At 49.9% G+C, this 22,543-nt stretch overlaps 1 protein-coding gene across 3 annotated transcripts in view; it reads right to left on the minus strand.

Annotated features, from left to right (window-relative positions):
- GARNL3 (GTPase activating Rap/RanGAP domain like 3) overlaps nucleotides 1-22,543 on the minus strand; it is a 140,548-nt gene that overhangs the window by 10,523 nt on the left and 107,482 nt on the right. For all 3 annotated transcript variants that reach the window (XM_058672622.1, XM_004593559.4, XM_058672623.1), the window contains 9 exons: nucleotides 21,699-21,814; nucleotides 21,240-21,344; nucleotides 20,360-20,434; nucleotides 16,397-16,508; nucleotides 12,456-12,554; nucleotides 12,061-12,177; nucleotides 11,396-11,571; nucleotides 9,807-9,965; nucleotides 5,582-5,648 (listed from right to left, as the gene is read on the minus strand). In XM_058672622.1, the coding sequence (XP_058528605.1) occupies nucleotides 5,582-5,648; nucleotides 9,807-9,965; nucleotides 11,396-11,571; nucleotides 12,061-12,177; nucleotides 12,456-12,554; nucleotides 16,397-16,508; nucleotides 20,360-20,434; nucleotides 21,240-21,344; nucleotides 21,699-21,814 (1,026 nt within the window). The remainder of the gene's footprint in view (nucleotides 1-5,581; nucleotides 5,649-9,806; nucleotides 9,966-11,395; nucleotides 11,572-12,060; nucleotides 12,178-12,455; nucleotides 12,555-16,396; nucleotides 16,509-20,359; nucleotides 20,435-21,239; nucleotides 21,345-21,698; nucleotides 21,815-22,543) is intronic.

Raw genomic sequence — 22,543 nt, forward strand, 5'->3', positions numbered from 1 at the left:
GATTTACTTTGGCAGAAAACATTTGATTTCCCCTGATACAGAGAGGATCTGTATGTTAGGAAGAAATCAAACATGGACTTCCGTGTTGCTTTTGCACTCCCATGAACTCATCCTGCTAGTCTCATTTTCCATGAGTTCTTTTTTTTTTTTAAATAATCACATATCATTAAAACTATAATTTTTTAAAAAATCATGAAGGGGTGTTGAATATCTTCAAGTGCTTTCAACTATTGAGATGGTTGTATTATTTATTTATCTTTGGTACTTCATTCTCTAGAGGTAGTTTATGATGTGTATTGACTTGCAAATGTTGAACCACCCTTGCGTTCCTGGGATAAATCTCACTTAATCACGGAAGTACGATCCTTTTTGGATTTGACTTGCCGGATCCTGTTGAGAATGTTTGCATCTATGTTCCCGAGGGATACAGGTCTGTAGTTTTCACGTCGTGGCTTTGGTTTTGGTGTCCAGGTAATGCCAGCCTCACTGAAAGGCTCTGGCAGAGTTCTGTCCCTGTTCAGCATCCTGGAGTAGTTTGGAGAATACTGCACCTTCTCTTCCTGTTTGTACACTTCCTCTTTGCTTTGTAGACTTCAGCAGTAGAGCCATTAGGTTCTGGACTTTTCCTTGATGGGAGGCTTTGGATTACTGCTTCAGTCTCATCGTCTGCCATGGAGTTAGTCTTCGCTGGGTATAAGAATCCAGGAATTTATCCATTTCTTCTCAGTTTTCCAGTTTATTTATTTATTTTTTAAAGACATTTTTTAAAAAAGATTTATTTATTTTTATTGCAAAGGCAGATATACAGAAAGGAGGAGAGACAGAGAGGAAGATCTTCTGTCCAATGATTCACTCCGCAAGCGGCCATAACGGCTGGAGCTGAGCCAATCCAAAGTCAGGAGCCAGGAGCTCTTCTGGGTCTCCCACGTGGGTGCAGGGTCCCAAGGCTTTGGGCTATCCTCCACTGCTTTCCCAGGTCACAAGCAGGGAGCTGGATGCGAAACAGGGCCACTGGGACTAGAACCAGTGACCATATGGGATCCTGGCGCATGCAAGGTGAGGACTTTAACCAGTACACCATCGCGCCGAGCCTGGTTTTCCAGTTTATTACTGTACATTTCTTCATAGCAATTTCTTATGATCCTTTGTATGTCAGTGGTATAGACTGTAAACATCTCCTTTTTCATCTCCAATTTTATTTACTGGAGTTTTCCTTTGTTAGTCTGGCTAGAGGTCTATCTAGTTTGCTTATCGTCCTCCAAAATCAACTTTTTGTTTTGTTGTAGATATTTTTGGGGTTTGAGTTTCACTTCTTTCTGCTCTGACCCTTATTACTTCTTGCTTCCTGCTCTTTGGGGTTTAGTTTGTTCTGGTTTTTCTGTTTTAAAGACTCATTGTTAGACATTTAATCTCAGATATTTATCTCTTTTTAAAATGTAAGCATTTAAGGCTACAAACTTCCCTCTTAAGACTGCTTTTGTACAACACAATGTAATTAATGAATACATTTAATTAAAAAATAAATAAATACACGCAAAAAAATGTAAAAAAAATAAATAATACCGCCTTATTAAATGTAAAAAAAAAAGACTGCTTTTGCTGAATCCATAGTTTTTGATATGTTGTGATTCATTTTCATTTATTTTGAGTTTTTGATTTCCTTTTTAATTTCTTCAACGATCCATTGATGATCCAGTAGCACGTTGTTTAATTTAAGCATTCATGATTATGCTATTGTTCTTGTTGCTGGTTTCTGGCTTTACTACTTTATGGTCTGAGAAGACCCATGGTATAATTTCAATAGTTTTCCATGAGCTTTCTGACTCTCCTGGGTATCTTCCTGTCTAACTTCCAGTCTTCTCCTGGCTCTCCAATGCCCGTCATGGTGACTGGCACTCCCTGCACCTCCCCAATCTTGATCCCTCTCCCCTTAGCACTACTCACTTAATGCACCAGGTAATTTTCTTGTTTGTTTTGTTCATTGTCTAGCTGTTTCCCTCTAAGTGTTAACTGCGATGCCAGCACACTAGAGGAGTGCCACTTCAAGTCCTAACTGCTTTGCTTTCAATCCATTTCTCTGTTAGAGTGCCTAAGAAAACAGCAGAGGCTGACTCAAGTGCTTGGACCCCTGTCACCCAACTGGGAGACCGGGATGGAATTTGAGGTTCCTGGCTTTGTCCTGGCCCAGCCACAGCCACTGTAGCCACCTGGGGAGTGAATCAGCAAATGGAAGATCTCTCTCTCCCTCTTTCCTCCTTCTATATCTGCCCCCACCCTTCCACAAACACCAATTTATTTATTCATTTGAGAGATTTACAGGGTAGAGGGGGGGAGAGAGAGAGATCAATCTTCCATCTGCTGGCTCACTCCCCACATGGCTGCTGGCATCCCAGTGTCTATCTGCTATGCCACCATGCGGCTCCTAATAAATCAATCTTATAACCTTTCCAGAGGTCAAGTGTTGGTATGCATGTTACTGCTGAATCCCCAGGCAGGCAGTTGCTCTGGCAGATGCTGGCTGATTGCATGGCAGCCTCTTGTCTCCCACCCCGGGGGAGAGAGCAGAGGGCAGCAGTCTGTCTCCCAAGGCCTGGTCCCTTACACTTATCTCTCTCCAGCTCCATCCACCCCCAACTCCCATGAGGAAGGGCTGCGGTGAATCAGACTGAACAGGTAGATCTATGGAAGAGTGCTGAGCTGTGCAGCCCTTCTGCCTGCAGCCATGCCTGTGTGTGCCTCTCCCCAAGGCCTGAACTCACCAGGCCTCCAGAAGTTCCCCTGCTGTGCTCTGGATGTGTCCCCTCAAACTCACGTGTTGGGGGTTAGAAGGCAGGGCCTCCTGAGAGGGGTCCAGGTGAAAGGACAGTGGTCGCGGCTGGGTCACTGCTGCCCCAGGAAAGCCTGCAGGAGAGGGTCTGCTCCCTTTTGCTTTGTGTGGACACGTCTGCTCCCATTCGTCCTGTCTGCCGTCTGTCAAGTAGGGATGCACCATTGAGTGATGGTTTTTAGGATCATGAGAAGTAAATTCCTGTTCTTCCTAAATTACCCAGAAGCAGGTGTTCTGTGGTGGCAGAATGAAGCCATCTCTCCGCTGCGGCTGCACATGAGAGGGCTGGGCTGAGGGTGGACAGGAAGTAGCCCGGCGCTGACCAGCAATCATCTCTCCTTTGCTTTCCCAGCCAGCTGTGCAGAACGAGAACGAGTGACACTAACTCTGACTTCAGGACAAGTGCCTCTGTAGACAGGTCCTGTGGAGGGCAACAGCTGGGCTCTGAAGTCCCACTCTGGTGAAGGGCAGGTGGCTTCCTGCCGTGCCAGGCAGTGTGGGATGGGCAATGGCAGCGGTGAGAGGCAGGAAACTTCTGGAAGCTGAGACTTACTGGGGCTGAATGAGGTCATGTGGAGAATGAGGGAGCTTTCCCAGTTGAGCTTGTGTGAACGTCTTTGAAACCCCACTGGGAAACACAAGCGTTCCCCCCTTGCACTTAAATCAATAATTTGCACTAAAGGTTAATAACAACCGAGTACTAATGTTACTGTGAATTGTTTTCTTTTTTCAAGTACTTTATACTGACCTCAGGATTTTTTTAAAATTTGTTTTTTAGAATTATTTTTAAGTTTTGTTTATTTATTTCCCCCTTATGCTTCTGTCTCAGTTTTGGCTTCGGACTCTTTGACCTCGGGATTTTAAAATAGAGGCTAATGATGAGAAAATATGAAGGTCACCAACTGCCTGAACTGTTTAGGCCCTCCAGGGTTTATCATGTGAATCTGTTTTTCTCAAGGGACACATCCGTTAAGGTCTCTATCACAAACTCTTTTTGTCTATAGCAGAGCTATGATGAAGATTTCTCCTCTTTAGGACTCTGAGTTTCTAGTTATTTTTACTCAAAGGTTATATTTTACTTAAATAATAAAAATCAGTCCCCCACCCCAGGTGAAAAGATGTAGGAGAGGACATTTTGATGTGATGGCCCCTGACTGCAGTGGGACCAGAGACCTGGGGGTGGGGCAATGGGCCTCTGGTAGGCCATGGTGGGGGTGCTGCTTGAGCCACCCTGGCATAGCAGAGACCTCCCTTAGCATTCCGTCCCATATGCTTTTCATTGATTTTTTGTTTGTTTTCTTTTAAAGAAAGTGAAGACACCACTCCTCCCTCTTGGTTCACTGTTTGGAAGAAGGTGTAAACAGGCCTGTGATTAAACATCCTCAAAGAGGAACTTCCCCTTAAGGAGCTTTCCTTACACTTTGTAACTTGGTGCACTTCATAACTGCCTTCTCCTTACTCCCCCTCAGTAAGGCATTTTGAAAATGATGTTGGGACTTTTAATTGATTGGAATGATACTCTGCCGGCTCTACCTTCAGACCAGAGATGGTCTCACCAAGAAACTATTGAACTTACCAGGACAATAAGATGCTGGACTTTATGCTTGGTAAATACCTCCAATGAAAGAATGTCAACTGAATTTGAACTATGGAAATGCAACAAGGTGGAGCAATCCATCGTGGGGGGAGGGTTTTGGGAGGAGCGGGGGGAATCCCAGTGCATAAAAAAATGTATCACATAATGCAATGTAATTAGTTTTTTTTTTTTAAAAAGGAAATGCAATAAAAATATATGTTTAAAAAATAAAAAAAAAAGAAATTAAAGACACTGAAAAAAAAGTGATGTTGATCCAAAAGATTGTTCTACTGATAGGTAGCTTTCCTATCTATTAGGCAGAGATTAATGAGTCAAAGTATCTTATCCATGTGATAGAATTAGCACCACTGTCCCAATGTTGATAAAATCATAGGCTGTCTAACAGATCTTAGGCTTTAGACTGCATGACCTCTTCCATCCAGGAAAAATGTCCAATTCTTTTAGCCTTAAAAAAAGAAACCAACAACTTTTAGGGGCTGGCATGATAGCTCAATTGACTAATCTTCTTCCTACAATTCTCCCTGCATTTGTGTGGGAGACCTAGAGGAAGCTCCTGGCTTCAGATGGTCTCAGCTTTGGCCATTGTGGCCTTTTGGGAAGTGAACCAGAGGATGGAAGATCTTTCTCCTCTCTGTAAATCTGCCTTTCAATAAAACATAAATCTTTAAGAAACAAAACAAAACAAAACAAAACTCTTCCGGTTCCAAGCCTGCTGGATTGAGGGAGTCCAGGAATCCTAGAAGCGAACCCTGGGTCTGCTGCTTTGCAGCTGCCTGACCCAGAGAAAGGCAGCTCACTTCTTAGGCCTCTCCTGTGTTCTCTCAAAGCTGACAATAGGAACAGGGCCAATCCGGGGCTGTCCGTCCATCACATACTGAGCAAAGCATGCAGCACACAGTAGGGGGTTTCCTTACTGGCAGTCAATGTCAACACTGCCACATTCTGGTGCTAATGTCACTGGCTTTGGTGCCAAGTCACCAAGAGGTTGGGGTGGAGGCACGGAGGGTGGGGGGAGAGCCAAGGGTGTGTATGTGTGTGTGTACAGTTTTGAGCTGCAATTACACGTGCAGGCAAATCTGAGGGTAAGTCCCCTTACACTGCCCAGAGACGAGACAGTCCTCATGAGCAAGTGAAGATGCCGCAGGGCCTTGACTTACAGTTGTGACACAGGAGCAGGCCAGCCTCTCCATCTTCGTACACATCAATAGCTGCAACAAAATTAACCTGCAATGATAACGGGCAATGGTGGTGGGCAGGCAGGACATGGACACTAGGAAAACACGGGCTCAGGCTGCGAGCAGCTGGCTGCCAGGCCATCTGTACCACCTCCCCAACCCAGCCCCCAGCAGCCAATGACGCCACCCAGAGGCCTCGGATGCAATACACAGCAGTGCTTTCTCGTTGCCTCTTCACCCATCTGAGCAACTCTATTTCCAGCTCTGCTGTTCTCTCTGTGCAAATATATCAGGTGTACAGCGCGTGCTCCCAGTAACAGAGCATTTTCACATGGGCTTGTCATTTCATTCTTGGGTCAGCCCTAAAAAATGTCTGGCATTATTCCCACTTCACAGATGGCAAAGGGAGACTCAGAGAGGCTTCCTGGCTGGTCGGGGCCGCAGCCCAGATCCAACCCGGGGCTCGGGTCCTCTTCCTACCTCTGTACTCCTGTCCCCTCAGTGAGGCCTCATTCTGCCTCTGAGCCTCGCAGTGGCCCCAGCAAGCCTGCAGGGCTGGCCTTTCCTATGCTCACTTCTGGGGAGGGGAGGACCTGTCCTGCGGTCCAGGGGGACGCATTTGTCCAGGCCTCAGTTTCTGCATTTGAGGAGGAGGCTCTGGTGCCCATATCCTTGCTGCTGCCTGCTTCCTCCCCCCCGCAGTGCTAGCCCTCTGAGGGTCTCCTACTCCCTTTGCTGCCTCACCTGCATTCCCAGCCCTTAGCCCACATTGCCAAGGAGGCTGCCCTCTTGCAGCCCAGCCAGGACTACCTCCTTCCCACGGAAGGCCCCCGCCAACGCTCACCTCTGCCCAGTACTCCCACAGCCTCTGACATGGGAATCACCACTTTTATCTGGTCTCCCACTTCAGATGATTCCTCCATCTTGCAGCTCTTTTTACAGAAGCAACTTGGATAGTATGAAATTTTTCTCTGTGTTCATAAACTCTAAATCCACTGCCTCAGGCACACACTGATGTGGTCAGTTCCACATCTGAGCGCCTGCTAGGTAGGAGGTTGGCTGGGCAAGCAGCAAGGACCAGAAAGACCTGAGTCAATGTCATACAGGGTTCATGGACAAGGTCTCCACAGCCTGGGTCAAGTCTGGCCTCTGCCACTTCTTAGCTGAATGCTCTGCGGGGAGAATGGACTTCTCGCTCTGGGTCTCTTTCCTTTCTGAACAGCGTTCCCCTTCCCCTCCCCCAAGACTGGTGGGAAGATTCTGATTTCAATGCTAGTGCTGCGTGTGTGCAGCCAGGGGCCTGGTGGGTAGTAGTGGGTGTTCGATGAGGGCTGAGGCTCCTGCATCTATGGGAGAGAGGGGGAGCCAGTCTCTAGCTGACAGGTGGGAACTTGGGCCCAGCAAATGAGCTGGAGCTGCAGGTTGGACTCCCAGGTCTGCAGGTTCTTCTGGGGGAGCCCCTGGCTTTGGGAATGAGGCCAGTGTCGGCTGTGTGTGGGGGAACAGCAGGCCATTCGGGGGGGGTGGGTCTCTTGATACAGTGAACTTGATGTTGACCCTCTCGGTGCTGCTTTAGCGTTCCCTGGAGTTGGGACTGTCTTAGGACTTAAGGTGAGTTTGAAACCCGAAAAGGCAATCAAGGATCTTGGTGCAGACTAGTTGGCACCGGAGTGGGGGCAGGAAGTCCAGAAACCCCTATTGGGCCTTTCTCTACTCTCCCTGCCTCTACTGCTCAGGTCTGAGTGGCAGGAGGCTCTGGGTGCCAGGCTGGCTGTGTTCTGTGGGTATTGGCAGGCACATGGCACGTTGCCTTGTCTTTCTCCAGGGTGCTCCTGCCCGTCAGACAAGGGGGCTCGTGACCACGGAAAGGGACCGCAGCTGCTGACCACACAGGGAGTGAGTGCGCAGTGCTCTTGGAGCCTGGATCTGGGGAGGGGGTTTTTGGTTTTCCTTTCTTCCTCCAAAACAGTTTCTTTTTTTTTCTCTTAGAGAAAAGCTCTGTATCTTTGTTTTCCAAAAAGCATACTGAAGGCAGAAAATTCTAGAATTGTTCCTCGTAGTCATCAGGAAAAATGAGGAACACAGCAAAGCAAGTTATCAAAGGAATTGTCTGTAACTCGGTTTTTCCTAGGCTTTTCATGAGACATGAGAGAAAAAAATCCTCAAGCCTTCTGAGGAATGATCAAGATATTAAACGTAACTAAATAAGAACTATAACATAAATGGAATTGTTGAAAAGACGACATTTCTCTACCCTGAGAAATGATAATGAAACTGCAGAATTCTCAAAGACATGATCTGTTTTAAACTCAAACATGTCAAATGCTGTCTCTGAAATAAGCTTGAGTACTTTCCCCACGAGGACATTTTCTGGAAAGGATGAATGAGCACCTGCTAGGCTATGATTACTCTGTGGTTTTTGTTTTGAGGAGCCAAAATGGGAGAGACCTTTTCAAGGATGAGTCAGGCACTTACTCCCCCACAAGGTCAGCAGGCTGGGGTGGCCCCAGGCCCATAAAGAAGCCCAGGTGGTGGTCGGTGGCTGCAGGGAGGGGAGTGGCAGTGCCTTAGCCTGGGTTCAGGTGGCCTTCAGGATAGATGTGTCCTACTGAATCTACCTTAGTCTTAGAAGACACTGGTTCCTGAGTCCTCCCCATTTCCAGACTCTGCTTGGATCTGGTGTTGTGGGGGCGGGGAAGGCGGAAGCTCCTTCTCACAGCTCCCCAGGTGACCACAGGCAGTGTTCAAGGCAATGTGGATGTAGGCCAGATATTCTGACATGAGCTGGGGCTCCTCCAAACATTCCCAAGCCCATTCAAGACCGGTGAGGTCTTGCGGGAGTAGCGTCCAGGCTCCTAGATGGCTCCTCAAACAGCCGAGTTGGGATTCCAGTACCATGGGAAAGAGAAATGACAGCATACTCTATGGCCAGCACACCAAGACCTTCTTACTAGATAGATCTAGGCTTCTGTACTTCTGGTTTTCTTGTTTTTCATATTGGAGGGCTAGTTTTAGTTACACAGCTTCCCAGCCAGCTCCCTGCTAATGGACCTGGGAAAGCAGCAGAGGACGACCCAAGTCTTTGGGACTCTGCCACTCATGTCAAGACCAGATGAAGCTCCTGGTTCCTGGCTTCATCCAGGCCCAGCCCTGGCTGTTACGGTCTGGGGGTAGGTGGTAGGGTTGAGGGGTGGTAGTGGACGGGAAATCTGTCAGTGTGCCTTTCAAATCAATTAAGATTTTTTTCTGCCTCTGAAAATCTTGCTCTAATCAGATATTACGTGTTCTTAATGATTAATGAGCACTTACTAAGACAAGCTGCAAAGCCTAACTGGAAAGAATTCCATGGTCTTTGACTTGCCGAACAGGATGGAGGGGGAGCCTGTGTGTTTGGAAGCCCTGGTAAGGATCCACGGGTTGTGTTCTCCCACGGGGAGACTGAGGCCCTCATTTTACCTTTTTGTACCTAAGGTGGGATGCTAGTTTACACTGCCCGGTGTGAACCCCGAGTGATTCAGCATTGCCAGGTTTGTGCCTTGTCTCTCAGCGGTACCCACCTGCTGTCATCTCTAGCCTCCAGCGACAGCAGGGTACCCTGGCCTCAGGGTAGTGGGTGCTCAGCAGCTTCTGCTGAGCTCAGAATTCAGACCCCTTCCCATACTAGTTAGCATCAAAGTAGTTTTGCTACTAAACCAGGACACCTGTGCTTTCCATACAGCTCAGGGTGCAGACTTGTGTGCTTCCGTCTGCCTGCCCGCTCTTTCCTAAGAGTTTTGCTTCCCTCCCCACTTCAGCGGGGCTCTTAGTGGTCAGAAAGGAGTCCACCTACCCCCTACCCCCAGTCATTGATCCCTAAGCTGTGAGTCCAACTGACTCTCCCAAGGCCTCCCAGGTGCACTGCCTAACACGTCCTTTGGCTTCCTTAGCTACTGGCATTCAGCTCTCTGACTCTGTGCTTCGTTTTTGTTCAGGAGGCTGGCGTGTCAGGGCAAGATCTGGAAGGGCTGTGTAGGGCAATGGGACAGCACTGTTGAATTAGGGGAAGCCATTTCTCCCTGCTAAAATGCCAACCCAGCGTGGTTCAGGCTGCAGAGTGCACCCATAATACGGGCATGCTGAGTGGGAGGTGATGGAAAGAAACCCCATGAAGGCACCTAGCCCCGTCCCTCGCCCACTCCCCAGCCTGTCCCTCCAGCGGCTGCCTTACCCTGTTGGCCTCCACATGGTGCAGCCGGAAGGCCTCCCCCGTGCTCTCATTCACCACGTCGAACTGGTGTCGGTAAGCCACGCAGATGAGGTTGTCGCTCTCTTCCGTCGGCCCGTCCACCAGGGTCATCACCACGGGTGAGTCCGATAGGCAGATTTCCTGGGTGCAAACAGCTGCCTTCACGTCAGCTCTTGTTGCTAGCCTCCTCAGGCAGCCGAGGCTGCCCCCCTGCCCAGTGGCTAGGGCCTCCTGTGTCCAGTCATTGAGACGACAGTGCTTGGAGGTGAGGCCTTGGGGAATGATGAGGACTAGACAAATCATTAGGCTGAAGCCCCTGTGAGCAGTTAGAGGCACAGCCCAATATACTCCCTGTCTCTTGTCCCAGCACTGCGTCCCACTGGGATCTGCACCTTCACAACCCTGAGCCTACACAGCCCTCTCTTCTTGAGAATGGCCTGCCCCGCATGTTTGGTTTTAGTCCCAGAAAGCTTGCTACCTGCACTTTGCCTGCAGTCATTGCAGCCTTGTGGGAGAACAATGGGAGAAGAGCCTCCGTGACTTATGGGTGTGTGCGTGCTGTCTGTAGATGGTCACCGATGGCCTCACGAGGACCAGTATCCAACTGGGGCAAGACTTGAACTTGCTGGATCCGCCATGCTGCCCCAACCCCATTATGTGCAGCAGTAGCAGACCTGCACAGGTGTAATCCAGGGGACTTGTGCCAGAAACAGTGTCTCAGTTTGCCTGAGTGGGGTGAGTGGGGGACACTGCATGATGGGTCACAAGGCTGTGCCCCCAACAAGTCCTGGTGCCTCAGGCTAGTGGCACAGCTTCCCCCACCCCATGCTTCTCTGACCCTTCTGGCTCCCCAGGCCTGAATCCTGCTTCAGAGGTCCACTTGATTTCTACTCTTGGACCACAGGCTCTGCTCCACCCAGGAGCTAGTGGGAATCAAAGCCGAAGTCTTCGCTAGGGCCCCTTGGGTCCCGCCTTCTCTGAGCTGCCTCCTGCCCTTTCCTCTGCACACCACCTGCCCACTCCAGCATCTTCAACAGCCCCAAGGGCCATGGACTGGCACCCAGCCCCAGGCATCCTCCTCATTTGGTCCCACTCTGCCCTGTGGTGTCTGTTCAGAAGTAGGTTTTCCTGGGAAACAGACCTCTGCCCTCTCACATCCCTCTGCGTTATCCTCCGCCTCTGCTCAGGACTTATTCCTGCTGACTGTCACAGGTCTGTCTGCTGCTCTGTGCTATCCTTCAACTAGAGAACAATCTCCAGGAGGAGGTATGCCTAACTCCATCCAGGTCTCCCACCCGAGTGGCAGGGACTCCACTCCTTGGCGCCATGACCGGCTGTCTGCCAGGATCTGCCTTAGCAGGAACCTGGAGTCAAGAGCTGGAACTGGAGCTGAGTGTTAAAACAGAACGCGGGGAGTCTCGGCTGCTTGACTGAGTGCCTGACAGCAATGAATTCCTCTGGTGAGTGTGCCCACAGGTGAGAGGTCCCTCATTGGTTACGGAACAGGTATGCCTAACTGCCTCAGGCCGGAGTGGCCAGGAGAGAAGTGCTCTGAGTGCAAAACAACCTACCCTGATGTACTGGAATTCTTCAACAGGTGATTCAGACACCGGGGACAGCGAGGAGAGGCCGGGGCCCCCGCTCGGCTTCTTGTGTTTCCTGGTGATCAGGAGCAGTTTATTCCGAATGGCGACCACAATCCTCAGCTCCCGGCTATGGTGAGTGTTAATTGCATACAAGTGGCAGCCTGGGAAGAGAAGGGAACTGTCGCTCAACATGTAGCTGGGGAGTTTAGAAGCCTTGGGGCCTTGATGCTTTGGTGATAACCTGGGAAAACTCCACTTTCTGACATCAGGGGAAAAGGTGACTTAGCATAAAAATGGGTTACAGCAACTGTAGTGTGCAGTGTGTGGTCTTGTCTTCCTACCTGTTACCTGACAGGTCACAGTGACTGATGAGCAGGGTTTGGACCCGTCTGAAGACATCTCCTCTTGCCAGTTTGCTAACTCACCTACAGGAAAACCTGTTCTGCACAGGTCTGGAGCTTCTCTGAAGCCTCAGCCAGCTTCCCTATGTTTTCAAGTTTCCTAAGGTAACAGGTGTCACTACCTCGTGATGTTTCTGAGTCAGGACCAAACCGCAGCGGTCAAATTCCTACTCATTATCTTCTGCAAATCTTGGCCACAGGAAAACCTCAGCTCAACAGAAACCCCCTGAACATGAGGACCCCAGTCACCTTTTGTCTTTTCCAGCTTGTTCTCCCGGCAGTCGGACCTGCCTTTCCCGGCCTGTTTGGCCTCGAGGCCCTTCTGCAAGGCACTTAGCCGGAAGACAAAGAGACGGGCGTCCTTTCCTGGTGACAGGGGAAGAAAGGAGTTAGGTTGGACGAATGAGAAGACCTGGAGGAACTTGGGGAGAGCTAGGACGATAGGAGTAGGATGTAGGAAGCACCCTACATTGCTTTTTGGTTCTCTGCAATTGCGGATGCACCTCCCCGCTGCCCCTGGCTGAGCACGGGGAGGGGGGGGTGCCCCAGGAGAAGCAGTTAACCCCGGAGTACCCCAGCACAGCAGCTGCAGGGGGCGGGCCCTTTCTGGTCTCTCAGAGCACCCACCCGGAAGGGGATGCCACCTTTGTCTGCTCTGAGCACCAGGAGGTCCAGCGTCTCCAGCACGTGCACCTGCTTCACGGGCAGCGACCTGTCGAACACGGGCACTGGCGGGAGGTCGTCTGCAAGAGGAAAGCTGGTTACGTGGGGGTGGCGGCCCTGCCCACACCGCCCTGATCCGGACAGCGAGGAGCCGCGCCTGGGCCTCCACAGAAAGCTCAAACATTGCCCTTCTCCTGGCTCAGGGACAAGTACCAACATGAGGGCACTTCAAGGCGTTTGGAGAGAATGGGCTTAAGTTTTTTTTTTTAATTAAAAAGCAAAACAAAGCAACAACCCCAAACTGGAATTCCCCTGTATTTCCCTTCTAGATGCACCCAGAACTCAGTCTAGAGGTACAGCAACGGGGGTACAAAATTGTATTCTCACTTTTCATTAAACACAAAGCAATTGAATCTCTCAGTACCAGTTTCAATGTGGTGGTTCCAAAAGACTGAACAAGTAATAAGATAAAAATGAAAAAGAGGGTGGGAGTGGGAGGGCAGCCATCTCTCTGAAGTCTTTCGGTAAGTATTATGTTAAGTATTTTCCTATTTTTAGGTACTATGTGAAATGATCTCCTGTTTTAGATCATTTTTCGTGTATCTCGAGACAGTAAAACTACACTTTTCATTTGTACTTAAATACTCTGTTCTAACCTGCTGTGATCTGCACCTATGGTAATTTGCCTCCAAGTTCACCGTATTTCTCTGAATAAGAAATTCTCTTTATTTTAAAGGCAAAAATAAAAGAAAAATATTAATTGTACTGTCCAAATAGCAGGGAAAAACAAATTCCAGGGTAGAAATTTTCAGTTATATGGCTGATTAAAGGCATCACAGGTGTACACAGGACTTTCTTTGAGGGTGACTCAGGGGAATTTCAAATTATCAGCGGTTGCCTTGCTCTCAAAGGGCCGTACGACACCAGGGGGCTATAGGTATGATGTAGGCTGCTCTGTGTGGCAATTTTATTTTTCTCTGGATGCAGACGTGGGGCATTGCAGGTGTCAAGGGTAGCCAGGGTGGGGGTGAGCTTGGTGCAGGAGAGGTGGCACCTTCATTCTGTGGCTGCCCTCAGCTGTCAGTGGCTGTGCCCGGGGCTTGGGCTTGTTTATCTAACAGTCGTTCAGGTGCAAGGGTCTCTGAGGACATCAGCCGTTGAAGCAATCTAAGTGTGCTCGGAGGGCAGTCCTCCCTGGACGGTGCCCAGGACAGGCAGGGGGGACGTGAGTCCTTGCTGTCTGCTCCCTGTTGGTGGGGGGATGGAATCTTTTGCTCCACACGGCTTGTCTCTGATTTCCTTTTAATTATTGGGGCAAATGTGAGTGAATTTGATGATGAGTCATTCACTCATCAATCACTCTCCTTCTTCCTCTACCTCAGACCTTCACAAGAAGGTACTGATTCTCACTGTGCACTGTTGCCAGGGCAGCCTTCATTGTTCCAAACATGGGAGGATGGCCCCAACACCTGTCAGCCACCCACCACTTCTGGCTGAGTTACTGTGATCATCCCATTTTGCGGGAAAAAGGCAGACAACCTTCCAGGGCCTGGTGCTCAGTGTGCCTGTGGCATTTCCCAGTGCCCCTAGGAGGCGGAACTGGTAACTTTCATTTAACCAGACTGAGCTGCCAGTAACTTTTCTGAGGCCGCAGCCCGAGCAGGTGGAGCTCAACCCCAGGCAAGGACAAAGCCAGCTGTGCGCTGGGTCATTGTCAGGGCATGAGAGCCACCTTGCCTCCCATGGGCTGAAGGGACGACCACAGCAGCAGCAGCAGTTGTAAAGTCAATGATAGGAACTGTACACCGGACACAGGGACACTGAGCTAAGCAGTGATGCCCCAGGTTACTTTCTGGGTGTGCACATGGCACAGGAAGGCAGAAGACGCAGGACTGACTGCTGGGTGGATTCCATGACTGCTTTGTCATTTTTTTGTTTGTTTTTCTCTTCTTGTCATCCCCTCATGGAAAACAAAACCACATGGGGGTGGCCCATGAACTGGCATTTTTGTTCTTTCAAAGCCGGTTGGACTACACCTGGAGTGCAAAGGACCTTGGTTTTGCATAATGGACTTGAAAGGAGTGGACTCACAAGGGCTTAGTCTAATGAAATGAAACAGTGGTTAAATGGGACAGAGTGGAGCTCAGCCTGAAAGGGTCTGAAAGAAGTCCACTCCTGGGAACAGCTCACAGGACGACTAGGAGGGAACATGGGAAAGCTGAACAACAGAACACAGAGTCATGGCTTTTCTTTTTTTAAATATTTAACTTTTTAAGAACCGTGGCTTCTAAGTGCTTCCAAGGTACAAAGAAAGCCTCAAGGATTCATCTTCTTAGTGAGACCAACAGGGGAGCGTTTGTTTCTTTTTCATCCTGATTTGATTAGGACTTCATTTTTGGAAATCTGTATAAAACACTGATAAGAACTTAACTAGACTGTTACAGAACGTAGCTGGTGAGTGGAAAAGAACCCTGGGCTTGGAATCCCCTTGGGTTCCAGTTTCAGATACTCTGCGACATCAAGTAAGTCCCAACGCTTCTTTTGGCCTTGGCTCCTGCATCTATGGAACTGAGAGACTAGACCAAACCTTTAGGGTTTGCTTCTTTTTCAAAGCAAAATGTTTTTGGTTGTATGCTTTTGGCAAACAATAACAAAACCTAAGGCTTTTCTCAAAGTGTAGCAAGATCATGGGGACAGAGGGAAGGTCACAGCCACCACTTAGTAGGTGCCAACTGTGTGCTGATATGCTTGGGGCACTTCACGTGGGCAGTCCTTCCTTGGTAGGATCCTTTAAAAAAAATCACCTTCATCTGAGAGAAATCCAGGGCTTGGAGTCAAGCATTCTTCAAGATTACAGAGTTTCCAACTTCAACATTCATTTTCGATTCTCGCTTGATGAATTTTTAAGCTATCTGCTTTTTCTTGAGTTATAGATACAATTTGGCTAAGGGCATTAGGCATTGGAATTAGGACAGGTATCAAAAGTAAGACCAACCAGGATCAGACAGACATCCCCCAGGGAGTGTGGCCAGGCTCCCTGACCTCCCCACTCCTGGCACCCAGCCTGGCAGGTGTTGAGTCAGGGTCTGTCTGGGTGCGGGTTGTGCTAGAGGGTGGGAAGAGGCTGCAGTTTTAAGGACACTGTGTCAGTCCCATGATGGTGGCTTTAGGAGTCCCTTAAAATGTTGCTATGGTGACCAGAGCCTGGGTATCTGCAAGGGCTGTGGGGACGTGCCCTTCTGCACCCCCATCTGGGACTCTGGCTTCCTCAGGAGCTCCTTTGTCACTGACTGGGAGCCTGCACTGATGCCAAGAGTCCTCCTGCGGCTCCATCCTTGAATCTATACCCCTGTCCCAAACTGAGCTCACTACCCACTGTGTCTTGGCCGTGGGCAGGTTCTGCACACAGTGGCTGGTCTGTGCTGCAGGGAGCGGCGCGCCTCTCCCGGGGCACACTGATCTATGTGGTTGATGTTACAGGGGCTTGACTCTATCAAGGTCTCTTTGTTTTGACATTCATCAGAAATGGGTTATCTAAGAATCATATTATTTATTTTAGACATCAAGTATTTTACCTCGAGAGAGATCACATGGTCACTAAAGACAGTGGCTCCAAATCATGTGTCCTTGTGGATTTCAGGTAACCATGGTATAAGTTATTGCTCAGCAAGGGAGACTGCTTTGGGGGCATTTGATAGCCAGCTGTCACCTCGTCAGATCTGGGGCAGCAATGAGCCTGCATGGTTGGCTAAGAACATATGTCTTCTGCTTGCATTAAAGACAAAGGGTTGATTTGGGCAGGCCACGACACTTGGCAAACCTCCCCCCTGATGGTGTGATGGGAGTTGATTCATAGTCACCCTCTCGGAATGACTCCAAATTGCACAAATAAAGACAGTTGTAGGAACAGCTACTCACTAACCATCCACTAGCAAGACACCGGCATCCGTGGAAACCAGCAGGGCCTGGCCCCAGGGGTCTGCGCACACGGCTTCATGGGGGAAATTACTGCAGAAACACTGGGGCTCCCAGGGCTGTGAGGCGACACAAGCATGACAAAGTAAGTGCATTGGAGGAAACACACCGTGGCCTGGCCAGCCCACACCTGAACCAGCAACACAGATGCGCAGTGGGAAGGCAAGTTGGCCACACCCTGGAGCTCCACAGGGGGCTGGGCTCTGTTACCTTCCTGAAGAATGCAAAGTCTCCTTTCCATAGGCAGGTAGAAAAGAGGGAGTTTCGGGCACCATGTCCTGCGTCTGTGCGTTGCAGTTACATTCTTTTGGGCAGGGCAGCTGAAGCCCTGGCAAGGCTTTCTAAGGCTTCAGTGTTTGGAGGTGGGGCCGAATATGCTGCCTCTTTCTTGAGAGGATGTGCATTCGTTCATTATAGAAGCAAGTGCCACGTGATGCTATGAAAAAGTCAGATTCCTGTGTTGCTGATTCTGCGAAATTATTAAACCACACACAGTGCAAAGGGTTGGTATCGTCTTAACCCCAAAATGCTTATCGACCCACATGAAGCTAAGAACTCTTAAAAAACAGCGGATGCTGCCGAGGTAACTATGCCTGCTCATCCACAAGCAACAGGTTCACTCCTTGGGTCTCAGTTTCATTTTCCTTCGGGGTGTGAGAGCTGGAGCTCCCACATATGGCTCCGAGCTATACATGGGTGTGTGGGAAGCACAGAGAGAACTTTCAGAGGTCTCGGTCACACCAGCAGAGTGAACATTTTCTTTCTTTTTAAAATAAAAATTATTTTACTTTTATTTGAAAGGCAGAGAGAGGGAATCTTCCATGTACTGGTTCACTTCCCAATAGCCACAAATGCTGGAGCTTCTTCCAGGTCTCCCACATAGGTGCAGGGATCCAAGGACCTGAGTCATCCTCCACTGCTTTCTCAGGCCATTAGCAGGGAGCTGGATTGAAATTGAGGCAGCCAGGACTTGAGCCGGAGCTCTTATGGGATGCCAGTGACTCAGGTGGAAGCTTAGCCTACTACACTATGGTACCAACCCCACATTGAGGATGTTTTCAACATAATCATTAACTCCCCTCGAAATCAATGGCTTTCAGAGATTCTTGGGGACAAGTTGAAGTCTTCCGTCTTTACTTTTACTCTCAGGCACAAGGGCCTGGTAAGTCCCACCTGGGACTGCAGAGAAGCCCTGTGCGTGCCCAGGAGGTGTGTCTGTCAGCACCTAGCGAGGGTGTGTTTCATACTCAGTGTCAAAGTCTTCTGGGATGAGAGTGCCATTAGGGCTGAGGATAAAGGCTGTATGGGCATCACTGCTACCTTAGAACAGCATGGCACTGTGGCGCAGTGGGTAAGGCATCCCATACGGGCACCCGTTTGTGTCCCAGCTGCTTCACTTCCAGTCCTTTTTCCTGCTAATACAAACTGGGAAAGTAGCTGAAGACAGCAAAAGTGCTTGAGCCCCTGCATGCATGTGGGAGCCCCAGGAGAAGCTCCGGGCTCCTGACTTTGGACTGGCTCAACTCTGGCTATTGTGGTTATGTGGGGAATAAGCCAGCAAACGGAAGATCTCTTTCTAGTTTTCTTGCATGCTCCCTCCTCCCTGACCCCCGCTGTAACTCTGCCTTTCAAATTGAAGGAAAAAAAAAAGTAAAGCAAAGCATAGCATGCTTCCCTGTTAGGAAACCCATGAGCCACCAAAAGAATGTTCTAGCTGCTAAGACAGGAGCTGTCCTGTTCTGGAAAGGTTACCTACAGCACGGAAACATTTTATAAACAGCAAGAGGGGCTGTGTTCTGCAGATCGTTGACTGCAACTGCATTTCCCTGAGATTTCTGGCAGTCCTGAGCTTGTGGCTCATAGCAGGACAGACAAAAGCAAAGCCATATGAATGTCACACCTGGAAGACACAGACTCCAGTGCACCTGGAGATCCCAAGATAGGCAACTGGCTCTTCCAGGCCAGAGCACGTGTGCCTGGGGCACTTCTGTAGACAGGGCCCCGGACGAGGCATGGAGGCGTCTGCAAAATGCCAGAAATTGTGCCCACAGCGCTGCCTGCACGTTTTACAGAGCCGGGATGTGGCCTGCCTGTAGATTTCATGGATTCTCCCTGGGGCTGGTGACTGTGTGAGGTTTGAGGTGCTACTGACTGGGACCGGGCACCAAGGGGCAGTGATAGACTGAGATCTGGCTCGCAGAGGCTCTGGTCTGGACCTGACAGCCCTAGACCCCTTCTACCACGTGAAAGGCTCAGGCTACGTCCTGTAGACCCAGGTGGGGACACATCGGCTTCCCGCTTGAATGTCAGACTCCCCACAGGCTGCCGGAGAGCACTCTCCTGGTGCCTGAGAGGCTGTGTGCCAAGGGGCTGAAGAAGCCCCGTGCCTGGGAAACAGAATGCTTCTGGAGATGGCGTGTGTGACTCTGGCACACCAGTCCACGAAGTCCCTGGGTGCAGTCCTTCTCCAGCGGTGGCCACTGCCTGGGGGCAGGTATCAGCAACCCCAAAGGAAATGGCTGCTTTTCAGCAGTTACTGCAAGCAAGTTACGATTTGACAGTTTCAGTTTGAAATCTGGCCCTAGGAACTTTTTATTCAGACCGTCATTAAATCTTACTGGAGGAGCCGACACACTGGTTCAACAGGCTAATCCTTTGCCTGTAGCACAGACATCCCAAACAGCTGCTGGTTCTAGTCCTGGCTGCTCCACTTCCCACCCAGCTCCCTGCTTGTGGCCTGGGAAGGCAGTCAAGGATGGCCCAGGGCCTTGGGACCCTGCACCCATGTGGGAGACCCGGAAGAGCTTCCGGGCTCCTGGCCTTGGATTGGTTCAGCTCTGGCCATTGTGGCTGCTTGGGGAGTGAATCATCGGACGGAAGATCTTCCTCTCTGTCTCTCCTCCTCTCTGTATGTCTGATTTTCCAATAGAATAAATCTTAGTAGAATAAGTAAGTAGAATAAATCTTTGAAAAAATCTTACTAGAATTTTCTGTTTATAACATGCTTAGTAACTCTGCTAATTCCTACTTGTGTGCACGACCAAGGAGATGACACCTTTGGAAGGCGTCCTTTGCTGCCAGGCTTAATTTGATTGCAGTTCTTTCAAGCTCACCATTTCCCTGAAGCTACATTTTAAAACACGAAGGCTCCAGTCATCTCTGCTTCTATCACCAAGGCACACGCATTCATTTCTCTTGCTTTTATAACACACACTTCTCCAGTAAAGCATGCCTGTCCATCTATCCTCTTTAGGTGATCTTTACATTTTTCTGGAAGTAGGCATCCATGAGCACTGAGGGTATTGTTTGGCAATACAAAATCATGTGCCTAGTAAGTTCATATCATAATTAATTTTTTTCTGTTATAATCTTGATTACTGCCTAGTACCCCTAATCCTCCATTCCCAGTGGGAACAGGCTGGCTGAGTGAGTGGAAGATTCAGCAGCAGTGGACTGGCAGCTGGGGTATGTCAGTATCACCTGGGAACTTGTCAGGATGCACACTCCAGACCCTCTCCACATCCTCAGCTCTGGGGACGACAGCCATGCACTGGAGTTAAGCTGTGCCTCCAGCAGAGGTCAGCAGCCCGGGCGCCTCATGCCAGCTGGAGCGAGACAGAACCCTGACCGCGGCCACACTCCTGGCTCGGAGCATGCACGGGGTCAGGGGGTGTGAGCGCACACACTGCAGGCCACCAGAACCTTGCCTGGCTGCCCACGCCCGGCCCAGCAGCTCTGCTCTGTTCCTGTAGGCCACAGCACGTGCATGCCATGGGAACATGGAGTCTCTTTCGGGCCCCGGATGCTGTGATAGGTGAGCTTCTCCCTCTTCCGCCCAGACTTTTTCCCCAGGAGCCTTGTTGAGGAGCAAGGACACTCTCAGGCCCACGGGAAGGTTTCACCAACTCACCTCTCTTTTACAGATCCCCGAAGCTGCCAAGCTGGATGGGGCATCTCCTCTCACTGTGGACTTCAGCTTCAGGGCCTTCAGAACAGAGAGGTCTTTTAAAAAGTTTGTCATCAGCAGTAACGGAGCAGTGGGATGTGGAAGCAAAATTCATAAAACAGGAGCAGTTTCAGACTGAAGGTCTGGTATCCTCCACTGACTTGTCATTGAATAGCGGGTAGTGAAATCACAGCCCAAGGTGCTCCAAACATGGCTTGTGAGTCCTGAACCAGCAACATCGAGAAAAATCGATGCCTAGGTCTCTCTCTAACCTAGATCTCTCTCTAACCAAATTGTCCGTGTGTTTTAGATGGGGGAGCCCTGTAGCCATGCACCTGTGTGAGCAGAGTGGACTTTGCCTCTAAGCTTGCCCTGACTACCTGCTTACACCTGGCAGCTAGGCTGTGATGTGGGGTGAGGACAGGCAGCCTTGCCACCTCCCAGAGCTGAGAAAACAGCAGCGTCACGTAGGACAATTTCCTCCAGTGCCTGCAATCAGGGTACGGCTTGGGGGTTGCCCATGTGGGGTGGAGGTGGCAGGAACTGTCCTACAGGATGTCACTGGATAAAAATTCAGGCTTTTTTGTGAAGGATACTGCCATTGAGCCAGGAGTGGGACCAAAACACAGCTCCCCAGTTGGCTCCCTGCACAAGATGTTCCCAGGATGCAGGCAAAGGATCCCTGCTCACTGGGCAAGAGGGAACCCAGGCTTGGGACCATCCACGTCTAGGCCATGGCAACCCGCTAATGCAGGGTGCTATTCTCTCACAAGTGCCTACACAGCAGGAGGCAGATGGCAGCTGGCCACACCAGGGCCATGTGGTGGGGTCCGGTGAGACCCACCTGCCCGATTCTGACAAATTCAGCCTGGCGCGCCTCCTCTTTCTTTCGGGCCGACTTGGGCGATTCGGGTAACACATCACTGAAGGACCGTCTGTTAAGCATGTTCTGAAAAGCAGAAATGGGTTATGAATCCTGCAGATCTCTGCGACATGTCAGAGAGTTGCCCGGCTCATTCCCCGACCTCCTCAGTTTTACCTGCTTGTCACCTTCACGGCCCAGAGCAGCATCACCAGGAACTGCCGGCCCCAGATGCTCCAGGGAATGCTGAACAACATTTGGCCACCCCATCCCCCACACCCAGATCCCCACAGGCCCTGGCTTTGTGAAAACCACAGTCCCACACAAGGACACTCCAGGGCTGCTCCTGGGCTTCTCTAACGGGGGACCCTATCTCTAGCATGTGGGGTCTCAACTCAGACCCCCGTGGGAAGGAAAGAACTTTGAAGGCCCCAAAGTTACCTTGTGCAGATCTGGCATCAAATCCTGGTATAAGGATCGGATCAGCATATCCAGAGTACGCCGGCGCTTCTGGGCAAAGGTGGGGGTTTCCAAAGTGGCTTTTTCACCATTGATTACTAAACAGAGAAAGTTGAAGGGAAGTTACAAACATTGTTAGCTATTGAGGAACACCATTCACTTTGCTAATCTTGGCGCCACCATTGGTACAACCTTTCTATCGTGAAATAAAGCTTGAATATTCTGCAAAGGAATTTGTGCAGATCACCATATTCTGAAAGTGCATCCGAACCTGTCTTGTTGGTCTACAGGCTTCTTGAAGACCTACCATCTGACCTCCCATTTCCCCCCTTCCCAACCCATGAAGCCAAATCAGCAGGATGCTACTCGATGCGATTCAATAGGTATTTGGTCCATTTTGTTGGGATAACTACATCAGCACAGGACTGGGGTTCTTAGCCTAATGGAAGCTTCTGGTGGGAGAAAACTGAGGTCTTAGCGGACTCTCGGCATTAGGAGCCAACAAAGTGGAATGGACAGTCCCACATGCGTGAGAGTCTGGGAGCCCAGGGCCAAGGTGCAGCTGCTGGCTGTGTATCCTTAAGTGAGTTGTTTGGTGTCATGGGTTCTTTAGATTTTCCACCATATACGGGGGTATCGCTGTATTTCCTTGTAGGGTTATTGTAGCTTAAATGAAATATTGCATAGAAAGAACGTGGAGTTATGCACACTGAACTGAACAAATACTACCTACTAATCTCACTCAGAGGCCCAGAGGAAGGTCAGGGTTCATTATCAGAGATGGAACTCTGTGAGGGCAGGTATTCCTTGGGTAGGGTCTGTGTGCC

Source organism: Ochotona princeps, chromosome 14 (assembly GCF_030435755.1).
Source record: "Ochotona princeps isolate mOchPri1 chromosome 14, mOchPri1.hap1, whole genome shotgun sequence".
Taxonomy (NCBI): Eukaryota; Metazoa; Chordata; class Mammalia; order Lagomorpha; family Ochotonidae; genus Ochotona; species Ochotona princeps.